General features: G+C 34.3%; 1 protein-coding gene across 3 annotated transcripts; it reads right to left on the bottom strand.

The window, feature by feature from the left end:
- Window positions 1-4,885: 4,885 nt before the first annotated feature.
- Window positions 4,886-12,799, bottom strand: LOC101247728 (GATA transcription factor 26). 3 transcript variants are annotated; one of them, XM_026031539.2, is made up of 9 exons: window positions 12,097-12,663; window positions 10,238-10,313; window positions 9,321-9,686; window positions 8,211-8,640; window positions 7,765-7,837; window positions 7,286-7,389; window positions 6,904-7,090; window positions 6,698-6,818; window positions 4,886-5,485 (listed from the first exon to the last, which is right to left on the bottom strand). In XM_026031539.2, the coding sequence occupies exons 2-9, from the start codon at window positions 10,242-10,244 to the stop codon at window positions 5,190-5,192; spliced, it is 1,584 nt and encodes a 527-aa protein (XP_025887324.1). In that variant the 5' UTR covers window positions 10,245-10,313; window positions 12,097-12,663; the 3' UTR covers window positions 4,886-5,189. The 3 variants fall into 3 exon arrangements, with proteins under 3 accessions (XP_025887324.1, XP_004241983.1, XP_069155366.1); XM_004241935.5 differs by lacking the exon at window positions 10,238-10,313 and having other exon boundaries at window positions 12,097-12,799; XM_069299265.1 differs by lacking the exon at window positions 10,238-10,313 and having other exon boundaries at window positions 11,791-12,625.

The following is a 12,799-nucleotide window of genomic DNA, read 5'->3' as shown; positions in this document are numbered from 1 at the left end:
ATATTAGTGTTTGAAATTTGACCAGTTGAAATTGATTGGTTCACTATTTGAATGGACCTTTAAAGGAAAAAGAATAGGAAGCCGCGGGAAGTTTAAAATATTTCCAAAATATAATAGCTCTTTATTTGAAAGTGTAGCATATACATTGAATGTGTGCGCTTAGAATATTAATGTGTTTATACACGAATACAGTGAATGTCGAGTTCCCATATTGTAGAGGTTGGAAAGGTGAGATGTACGCAAATCTCTTTCTAATTTGTATGAAATAGAAAAGTAGTTTTTAATAGACCCTTACTCAAGAAAAATATTTTCAAAAATAAACGGATTTGACAAATACAAAAGTAAAAATTATGATAAAAATAATCATAGAAAGAGAAAAGTAATGACAACAGAAATCATAAGGATAACCTAAGTAAAAGAAATAATATTGTGATATAATTTGAAGAACAAGATAGTAATATATAATAATCATTTAACTATATACTAGTTTGCTACTAAATTCTTGACCTTCATATTTTCTTATCTAGGGTCATCTCTTAGGTGAGTTGAAGATAGATTATGTCATGTCAAATCACCTGAATCTATTTCTTTTCCGGTCTATCTATGTCTCCTTAGACTATCACTAACAACCTATCGCATGTCCTCGGTGGAGTATATGTACTCTCCATTTTTACATATCTAAGCTATCTCAACCTCGTTCAGATCTTGTTCACTCTTGAGGTTGCTCCCACCTTATCCTGTTGCTCATTATTTCTGATAGTATCTCTTCTACTAAACTCCATCTATGCATTCTCATCTCATTTTTTGAAGTATGAAATCTTGATTAGCCAACACTTTATTTAATACAATATAATTGGTCTACCATTCACTCTATAAAACTTTTATCCAAGTTTCAGTGGTACCTTCTTATCACATAATACATTGAATATGAGCGTTCATTTTATTCATTCCACTTCAATATAATGTGTGGCATCCCGTTAAATTTTTTATTTCTTGAAATTGTTGATCCAAAATACTTAAAGTTTCCTTTCATAGAGATAACCTATGTGTCAATTATTACTTCCACAAATGCTTCATGTGATAGTGTTACTAAAATTGCACTTTATGTATTTAGTCTTAGCCCAATTCAATCTAAAACCTTTTAACTTTAGAGTTTGTGTTCAAATCTTCGATTTATCGCTAACTTCATTTTACATATTGTCAATTAACATTGTACCATGTACAAATAATATATATGATTTTTTTAAAATATTACGTGTTAGTTTATTCATCACCAAATAAATAAGAGTAGGCTAAGAATTGATCTTTGATACACTAGTAGCATATATACAATATACGTGTGCATACAGAATCGTGACAACAATTTTGAATATATGTATATCAATGTATAATTATTATAAAAACATAAAATATTATTATATTTCATAATGGGAAAAGGGCTTTAAAAGCCCTTCAACTATTTGAATTAATAAAAAATTATCCTCTTTCCATCTTTCGACTCCTAAATATCCCTCCTAAATATCCCTGACATCAATACTTTGACTCAAAAATATTCTTAATTCTAACCGTCCGCGCTCATAAGGTGATAAGGAGGATGAAAGGACAATATTGTATCAACTTTTCTCACTTAAGTGTATTTTGGGCCCTCTTTCGTTAAAATAATTTGAAATTACTTAATAGGCCCCTATGATTTAACTAATTTTGGGTTTCATAGTAAAATCACTTCCCCTTTACAAACTCGCTTTTTGTTTTTTTCTCCTTGAATTCAGTTTAAATTTTAATTTCTTAACTAACTACTTAACTACATAAACACTATCATATATATGATATTACCTCTAATTTAAAACAATTATACATACTATCACTTTTAATATTTATACCATATATTTTTTTTAAAAAATAAATCAAATACATAATCTCTTAAATATGTTATTGAATAATTATCTTAAATTGGAACTCTATAATTCATGGTCATTAATAAGTTAAAGAAAAATTCTACTCGTATCTACAGTGTCCTTTACCCCAACGTCCATCAGCCTTCCTTCATCTTTTCAATACATGTTTGCATGTTCAAATCAACATTATACGTACAGATAAATTAATTCTATATTCCTAGTCATAATTATTCTCCTGAAATTATTATGTTTATCCAGCGATAACTTATCTTGATCATATTATTAATCGTGGAATAAATTATCCACACTTTCTAATCAAATAAAGAATTGAGGGTATTAAAGAGTTGCTTTGAAATTAGTATTTTTATCCATCACACCAAATAATCCTTATTAAATAAATCAATCATTTAGATTTTATTTTATTTTATTTTCTAGTTTTATATATACTAATGTTTTTAAACGTTGCACATAGCATGGTTGATTAAAGTGTTTGTTTGTGCATTATGAAATTCAGAGTTTAAAGTTAAAATTTAAAACCAAATTTAAATTTATATATATATATATAAATTTAAATTTGGTTTTAAATTTTAACTTCAAACTCCGAATTTCATAATGCACAAACAGATACTTTAATCATCCAACTTTTAAATAAATAAGCACACGAATCCTACCTGATAAAACGTATGATGTGCACGAATTAGGAGTAATTTTTTAGACCCACAACAGATAAAAATAATAGTTACCCAACTCGATCGATACAAAATGATAGTTAAGCTAGGACCTAGTACTTTCTTATTAAAAACGTTAGTGTACCTGTTCTCATAAACCAAATTAGCAAGATCACTCGTAAGAAATGATCGTAAATACGTAAAAATCATTTATGCGGGATAAATTAAATTTATCAATAAATTTTATTTATTTGATTTACAATTTGTATTAACTCATTATTTAAACAGAGTATAAATTATTTTATTAGACACTTACGATTCAAATATTTTAATAAAAAATTGCAGATTCCAAAAGAAAAAGAGTTTTTTCTTAAATTTCCGTGAGGCATGTTGTAGATATCATATCTGACGTGGTCTTGATTATCTAGATCCGGTGACCGTTAATGTCACAGGCGGTAGGCGGGAGAAAAAACGAGAATATTTTAATGCTACAATAAATCCCTCGAAAATAAAGTTAGTTATTAAAAAACAACTCTCTCTCTCACACCGTGAAATAGCCGAAAATGGACGAATCTGACAGCCCGTTCACCGGGATTATCAGGAACTGTGTCACTAGTGCCGATGAAGAGGAACTTCGTAACCGTCCGTTCACTGTGGAATTCGAGAACTTTCCTGAATCCTTCACCGCACAATTGCCATCCTGGTCCCGTCAAAACAATTCGGAATTATCATGTTGTCACTTCAAGTTGTTGACTCAATTGACCAAAATTCCACTCGTAAAAATGAAGGATTTCTGAATTCCTCCAGAGTACCACAATTCTCAAACCTGTATCTCCGACTCGGATGATCAGAGACCTAATACGGCTACATCCGTGGATTTACCAGCTAATATTTCTGTTGTTGAATACACTACGGTGGATTATGGTGATGGTACGGAGGCTCAGGTGAGAGTTGATTTTGGGAAGGATAATGACAATCTAGGGTTTTCGAAACCCCGAGAAAGTACAGTAAATGGGTGTCGTGGAGGTGACGGATCGGAAAGGATTGACAAAGTATTAGGATTTGTGATAATAATTTGGGTGCTGAAATCACAGATTTAGGAGTTGAAGAAATTGTGCGAAATGAAGTAGTTTAAATAACAGAATAAAGAGAACTGTGAATTTTGCAGTAACAGAGACTGAAGATGGTGAGAACCATGTATTTCATGGGAAAAAAAGCATGCAAATGGGATAAAGGAAAGTTGTACGGTTGGTGCCGATGGAAACATTATGGGAAACCGCAAATTGCCATTATGGACAAAGGGAGGAGAAAAGAATGGAAGATAATGGAAGGAAGGAAATGAAGGAGGGGCAGTTCAAAGACATTATAGAAGTTACAATGATGGCTTTTGAAAACAAGGATGTAGATTTTTTTGAGACTGCTATGAGGCGTTGTATGTTTTTTCCTCGGCCTAGATGGTGGTCACCGGAGCTATTTGTGATTGATTTCACTTCGAAAACCTACAATGATTGAAGAATGGACAGAGCCACTGCAGGTTGTCAATGGTGCATTAAGGGTGCCAGCTCTGCACACCTCGCCTATTTCATCGGGTACTTGCTACCACCCGCTAGCTCGCCAACCCCTGCTAGCTCGCCAACCCTGTTCAATATATATATATATATATATATATATATATATGATATTCTAAGCTAGTGGCTATTACTTTGGTTTTGACTGATATAAGTTATTCTCTGAAACTGGCCAAATGCAAAGTATAACCAACAGATATAGAATCAAACCCAGTATGTATTAAGAAATTTACTAAATATGTATAAATATTAATTTTGAACCTACTTAAATGGTTTGACAATCCAATAACATCTCGAAATACCATAAAACTCAAATTTTGAATCCGTCGTTTGCTGGTAGTTAATGATGTAAGACACATTATCAGAAGCTGCTAAGCAAATTTTAAATTGAGAGAATTTGCTGCGTATTTGTTGGTGAATCTTCTTTTTTCCTTTAACATACAAATTTACAAATCTGCTACCCAAACTACCATTGCAAATGAAACGAACCATTGTGTGGTTCTCTACTTCCTTGGGAAGGGGTAAAGTTTGCATAAGCTCTATCCTTCCCACACCCCACATGTAATTACACGGCGTATGTTGTAAAACCCTTGTATGGTTCTCTTGGGGTAAACCTCCTAGTCACCCTTCGTGCTAATTACTGGAATATTTGGAAGGAGCAAGGAACTCAGTTCCCTCCTTTACAAAATTTGAATTGCCTTTGGAAGAAATAACTGTCATCAACAAAACCAACAGATAGAAAGGCTGTCCCCAATTTAAGTTGAAAAACTTTACTGCATACAAGTGCTGGACATTACCATCTTCCCCACATTTCCAGCTATATTATACAATGTTTGTCTATCTTTACAGTAAGAAAAAAAAGAAGGTAAAGAACCATATCCATCAGCTAAATCCAAAATTTTGTTTAGTATAGCTCAAAGGGGAAACATAAACAGCACAACATCCAACTCTTTCAGCAAATCACCACATGATTGGTGAGGAACATGCAGACACAATCATCTGGTTTGGCTGAAGTAGCTTCTAGATGCCCTACGAAAATGCTAACTGTCATACTACCACTAGGGACGTACAAGATGTGGATATACAGAGCTGCTACCGGTGCTTGCTTGTGCAGCAAAATTAGATGTAGGTAGGAGGAGTTCTGCCTGTGCAAAGGAGCTGTTGGATGGCACATCCAGTAGCACGTCTTGGTCATTTGTAACATGGAAAGAATCCAGCACAGGGGAACTTTTAGAAGGCAAGGGAAATAGGCATTTTGGACTGAAGCAAGAGTTGTTGTTGTCTACTAGTTCCTTCTGCTCATAGCTACTTTTCATCACCACCCTCTTGGGGCTCTTCATTGCTTTCTTTGCACCTGAAGTGAAATGGTCAGCAAATTATTTCCATATGAATCGATGTTATTGTCAAAGTGCATACAGCACATACAGTTAAGGAATTGTTTGTTACTTAGAGAAAAGATCTTCTATATCCCCAACCCCAACCCCAACCCCTACCCCCCGGGTCATATATGTGATAGACTAGACAATTTATGTATTATTGAGAAACGATATTCCCACTCCTTTTTCCTTTTTGGAACAGGTAACATAGTAAAAAGTGAGAGGGCAATGATTTTCAACTGATTATGTTGCAATTCTTACCTAGATATCAGTCATAATGTCGCTGCTTGCCTATTAACTACAGGATGTTTACTGGGATGGAAGGTTCATAGGTATAGTTAAAAGAAAAAGGGCAAGAGAAAACAATTATCGAGATGGACTTTTTCTTTTCCCCAAGTCCATCTTTCATTTCAATATGTAATTTCTCCTAACAAATATCCAGCTTGAACCAAGCCACCTCAAGACAGTAGGCCATGACACTGACCTTGTCTTACGAGCTATGTCACAAAATATGATGTGTAAAATAACTAGTTAGAGGATTAGACAGCCCATGCATTGCAATCTAGGACAGTTAGACACAAGGATACCTTCCTCATACAAGATATTCTACCACATCTCATTGCCTATGATGCTCACTTACTATCCCATGTAACCCTATTCCTTTATCTGTTCCTTGAATATAACAACACCAGAAATAATGAATTCTAGAACCCTTATTGAGAATTGCTCAAACTTATTTAAGCCCTCATATCTATCTTCTTTGTGCCATCTCCGCTTTGAGCACTCACACATGTAAATTTTATCTCATCTCACAATCATCAGGTAAATATTTGTTGTGGTTGAAAACATGATTAAGTAAATAACAGTATGCTCTGAGCTCTCTCTAATAACTTTCACTTTTATATAACATGGTCATACACTTCAACTTGGTATTATGTTTGAGTCTCACCGTCACCCACTAAAGAAAGAAGCCACAGCTGCTTGGTCCATTAAAAAGATTAGACCTCCACATGAGGGAGCGTGTTGAAAACATAATTAAGTAAACAAAAATGTGCTCTCTAACAATTTAAGTTTTTAGATAGATAGCTTCACACTTCAACGACTTCCAAGAGAACTAGTCAAGCAATTAAGAGGAATTTGTTGAATGCCATAACATTGTAAAGAAAAAGTCGAAAAAGAGAAGCACCAACCTGCATACTTTGGATGGTGCCCCTCCAGTGGCCTCTTCACATTTCCTGAATGACCTGTCCCAATAGCATTGGGCCTTCCTGTAACTTCATTACCATTGGCACTACTTGTACATTTTGGTTCCTAACACAAACAAGATTAGCTTCAGTAAAATTGCACTATTTATTCAGAAAAAGTAGAATGTTCATAAAAAAACAGAAGACCTAACCTTGAAAAGGTTATACTTTTCCACCCACTTTGACTTTGTTAAATAGCACAATATTAACCTCTTCAAAGTCCTAGAGTCTTCTAATTTCACCCCTGGCAATGAGCTATCGAAAACACCTTCTGCAAGAAGTTTCTGGAAGGAAGACAAATTCTCCTCAAAATGAGAGCTATGGAACATGCTTTTGAGACTGCAGATAGTGAAACAAGAGAAACACAATCAGAGCTCGGCGAGGATGAAGGAGGACGAAGAAGAGCAGGAAGAGGAAGAAAATTTGATTCTTGCCTCCCACTGAAATTGATTTAGTTATTAATACTTCAGTGTTGTATATGTTATAAAGACTTCCGACAGAAAAGGATACAAATACAAAGTAAATTGTACAAACCTATCTGGGGGTGCAAAAGAATCAACAGGAGCTAAGTATTTTAGTAGTTGCTTCTGTTCATCGCTTGAGAAATGTGTCACGAACTCTTCATAATTAAGTACATCCTGAACCATATTATCATAATTATATAAGTTCTGATGCATTGCAAGAGAGTATTGCTTGGACCTGTATTGATAACAATTAACAATTGACAAGAGAGCAACAATCAAGTTGAAAATTTCCCAAATATATTCCGACTTGGAGAGGAAGCTAATCCTTGCAAAATGCAAGATATATTTGACATTTTCAAATGATAATCAAAAGCAGAAAACCATTTTATATCTACAGACAAGAGCAAAATTCATGAACACAAGGAAATATTCTGGAATACGAAATGTATTCCAGATGCAAAGACAAGTGTGCCTTGTAGGAATTATTCCATGGTTATATTAGATGAAACTAAAAAATATTTGTAATGAAATCAAAAAGCAGCAACTGACCTTCAGGTCTATATGGCACAGTGGTGAAGTATGATGTCCAAGAATGTGCAATTTTTCAAGGTGATCCTTATCCCTGCATTTAAAAATAAAATCAGAGGATGGAAAGCACACATCAAGGAAAAGACAATGGTTCTAAGATCTTGGAATAATGAAATTATGGTAACCAATGCCAACAAAAGCTTGAATTATGGCATCTGATGCCACCACAAGCTTACTGCACAATTAGTAATTATAATGAAATATCATGTTCCAGAGCATGTGCTGGTCTGATTTATATATCTTCCTGATGCATATTGGTTCTTTTGTGGAGCCACATCACAACTTACATAAACAGGATATTCATGCATTTAAAACCTCATATCCATTTTCTTCCAGTCTAACACATTCAGCAGCACTTCTATTTCTCAAGACATTTTTGCATGCTATCAAGATTAAGAAGAAAGCACCTTTTAATCGGGTGTTGTTCCATTCCCTGACTGTTAGGCTTCTTGGTTATCTCCGTGCCCAGATTTGGTAAATTGACACCCCTATTAATATTTACAGGTGGGGCAGACAATCGTGAATAAGCCTCATTTACATAATGTCGCTTGTTATTAACCGACAGGGAACTGCCTTCTGATTCTTCTTCTCTACCTATTGAGTTTGGATGTCGAATAAGCACACTTCCATGTCCAATCTCAACAGAGACCATAGGCTTGTCACTCTCAAAAAGCAAATCCTCTTCAGAAGATCCAGAGAAGTATGAAGATTGTTGTTCATGTAGGATCGTACACAGGTCTTTAGTGAGCTTTTCAACTGAAGAATGCTTTGAACGACTTATGCAGGTTCTCTTCCTTGAAGGCACCATTGCTTCCCATTTGTTGGATTGGGCAGGGCCTGATAGCACAATTAAGGGGAAAATATTTTATGAAGCCATAGAATTTCCCAATTTTGCAAGAATACAGTGAGTGTTGTCTTCAACTACGAAGTGAAGGTTAGAATGAACAAGAAAAGTACAAAGTATAAACAAAGAACAGAACAGAAAAGGCGAGAGAATGTATAACAAATGTGGTAGGGAAGAAGATACTATTCAAAGTACCTTCTATGATTTGACTGAGAGAAGAAGAGAAAGGTCTAGATTTTACCACTAAGTTTTCACTAGAGAAGGTACTAACCCTGAGTGTAATATTGGTCATTCAATCAAAAGATGTAGAAAAGAAACTATGATCATCACAAAATATGACAGCCTACAGAATATTTCAAGTAGCTCATGAAAAAAGATATACAGAAACATATCTACATCTTGATGAATCAAATAATTCAGTTCCAATATTTGTAATTCAATCAAAAGATGTAGAACAGAAACCATGATCATCACCAAAAATGACAGCCTACAGAGTATTTCAAGTAGCTAACAAGAAAAGATATACAGGAACATGTCTACATCTTGACGAATCAAATAATACAGTTCCAATATTTTCAAGCTTTTGTACTTCATTGGCTCTGTTCCGAACTTCCAATATTTTGTAGTTTGTTGTCTCTTTGGAAATAGAGCCTGCATTAATAAATTAATTTACCTGTCAAATCACTTGCTTCAGTACTACCAAATTGTGCAGAGCTCTCAGTGTTTGAGATGGCGGATCCAGAACTTGACCTATTGCTTGTATCTTCATCTAAACTCTTAAGGAAACCCTGATAATAATCAGGAGGAGTTCTAACTACAGTATTATCATGATTTTGCTTTTGTTTCAACACCTTTGCCTCTTTGTTCTTCAAAGACATGTTTTTGACCCTACACACCCTATAATCGTCTAGATCATCAGACTCTGGTCTTGCATGCAGAGGAGTATAATTTGCTAATGTTCCTTTTGTTCTCCACCGAGATCCACATGCATTGCACAATATTGGCTTTTCTGGAGGCCCATTACGCCAAAGTGGGGTGCCTGTAGCAATACGTTGATGTTAAGAGTGTATTCTACGTAGATACAGAGGGAAGAAAGAATGGCATCTGAGAATGGAAACTAGAAATTTCACACACAGTACAAGAACATTCGCACATCCCCGCAATAATAATCTTAAATATGCAATGTAAATTTGATCACTTCTATTTTTAATCTTTTTCTTGGTTTGTCTTTTTTCCATTAATTGGAGGAGGGGGGACATCAAGAGGCAAAAGGTTCTTGCATTTCAAAAGTATGGAAGAGAAAAGAAGGATTTGTGTGAGAATTTCATTCAGAATTGCTTTGGTAAGCTCATTAACAATCCCAAGAGCAACCCTCTCCTTTAAAATGCATATCAAAAACTTCAACTATTCTGATGTAAATGAGAGACCGAAAGTTTCTGTAGAAAAATCCATAAGCATTGTATTGGTCCAGCTACGAAACAAAAGTTATACTGGCAAAAGAGAGAACATCAAGGAGCAAGAAAACAAATCATGGAGATGGAGAACAAAGGGCGCATCTAAGCAATAACAGGGAAAAGGAAGTTTATTTGCCTATCATCTCATGGGCAATGAACACTGGAGCATGGAGTTTCCTTTTGAGAAAAGCAGAGAGTGGTATAGCTGGCTACTGCAATGCACCGTAATAGTCGCTTAGTATCCAAATAAATAGAAAAATATACAAGGTTTCTTTTGAACAGTAAGGTAAATTTGATACTAGCAGCTGCTTCCACATATTTTTAGAAAGAAAGAACAACAGGATAAAGCACATAAGTGATAATTGTTGTCAAGAGAAGTAAACTAAGGAAATTCTTCTTCACCGTACAACAAGACAACCAAAGGTACAAACATTTAAAGAACAACCAAAACAAGTCTAGAACATCAAAAGTAACGGCATTGTGTGGACTTCTAAAGACATTTGCTTTGGGACATTATATTTACCAAACAATGTGACATCAGTAAGAACTTCCTGTAAACCCAAGCCGACGACATAGCTATAGGCAACCCACCAGTTTCACCTCATCTTCCGAAACATGTGTTACCTAGGTTGAGCACAAGCTAAAAAAGTTTTTCCCGATGTCAACTACTACTTTAAGTAGCACCAGCAATTGAGGGGACAGCGAAACTTAACAAGTCTTTTCTTAGACAAGCTGAACTATGAAAGTTGCAAGCGCGGTAGATTATGCAGCAAAAGACGAGATAAGATCTCAAGAAGATATCACTTACAAAGTTACTATCTTCGTGATGTGCTGCATCTGACTAGAGCAAATGAATATAGAAATTCATAGCCAATTACAACTAGTTATCGAGTAGTAGTTGATTGATTGATTTTGGTTGTTAAGAACATATCATAAGTTTGTTAATGCAAACATTTGACAATGTGAGGCCAGAATTACAATGTTAAAGACAGTCCAAGGAGGATAAACACTGATTAACCTATCAACTTGAAACCAACGAGCTCATTTTGTGAGGTAAAGAAACACAAGAGAACACTACAAGCCTTTGATCAGTGAACACTGATGAAGAATGTACTACTGGCGCTTACTGCACCAGAGACTTGAATCCAAAGTTTATATGAAAATATGAACGAGTAACAATCAAGCCACATATATGCCTGAACAATCACCCTTCAATTATAAAGATCAGTAACATGAACTTTGAAAAGACCAGTCATCGGTAGGCATTTTTATGATGTGTTCATTATTAGAGAAACTATAATGTTTAAGAGCAAGAATTTCATTGGCACGAAAAGTGACACCTGAGGAAGTACATTTTTCACATTTACAAAGGGAACAAAGAAAAGAAGTACAGGTTGAAAGTTTGGAAACATCCCCAAATTACATTAACCTATGAAAACGAAACGAAAGTTATGCTGTGTTCATGATTAATGGATTCATATTCACCTCCATAATTCCCAGTTCTACTTTAGATTTTTAGCAAGTTTTTGAGCAAATATATTCTCCATAAAGGAGTTGACGGATTGGCTAGTACACAACATAGTGATGACGGATATAGAATGTTGGCAATAAACAGAAACAATTCAAAATCAAATTTCAACACAAATTCAATAAATTAATCTAGAGATTTAAGTGAATACAACAACATACCCAGTGAAATTCCACAAGCGGGTCTAGAAAGGGTAGAACGTGCAGACCTTACCCCTACCTCATTGCGATTAAATGAATGTACAAGCAAAATAAACTCATACAACACATATCACTCATCAATTTTTATTGGTCAGTGATCTCTTCCCTTATGAAGCAACCAACATATAGTCATCCAATTCAATAATTGAACAAAACTAAACTAATCCAATAAAAGGAACAATTTTATAAGCTAAAAAGACTCTTTTTTTCCTTAAGATTAATAAATTTATGAGAAGGATAAAATACATTGAATAACCAAAAACTCACTTGTAACACCACAATGATAGCAAGGTCCTTGCTTTCCCATCTGTTCAATTTCTTTTTGCCCCTTAATTCCAGAAAAATATTAAATTTCAAATCTTTTTTTGTTTCCTTTAGAAAATTTCACAGTAGTAATAAAATGAAATATCTATAAAATTTTCTTTTCAATATCTTATATTTGGTATTTATATATATATATATGTTACTGGGTATCAAAGCTTTTCTACAATGGAAACACAAAAAACCCAAGAACAGTCTGTATAACAAAAAGTCCCAGAAAACCCACTGAAAGAAGGCAGTTATGCACAGGTAGAAAAGGGATTAAAGATGGGATTTTTGTTTTCAGCTGAGAATTTGTACAATCCAATGAAGAAGAAAAATGGGCACTGTAATTTAAAGAAATTTTATGGACATTTAGGAAAAAGGAAGGTGAAATGTGAACGGAAAATGGGGTTCTTGTTTTTTTTGTAAATGAAGTAATAATACAAGATGTTTTGGTTTCTCCTTTTTTTTTTTTTTTGAGTCTTTCTTTGGTGTTAAATCTTCTTGAAAAGTTGTAATCCCTCTTTATTTATTGGAAATAGAAATTAATTTTTGTTTACTATTTTTAATCTTTGAGTAAATAAACTTTATTGCTTAATGTATGAAGATTATTACTGCTAATGTCCTTGTTGACTATAGGTTATTCTTGATAACACCCATTTAAAGT

The sequence above is a fragment of the Solanum lycopersicum genome, chromosome 6 (genome assembly GCF_036512215.1).
Source record: "Solanum lycopersicum chromosome 6, SLM_r2.1".
NCBI classification, from domain to species: Eukaryota; Viridiplantae; Streptophyta; class Magnoliopsida; order Solanales; family Solanaceae; genus Solanum; species Solanum lycopersicum.
The sequence above is the reverse complement of the archived record's forward strand: the minus strand, read 5'-3'. Positions and strand labels throughout refer to the sequence as shown.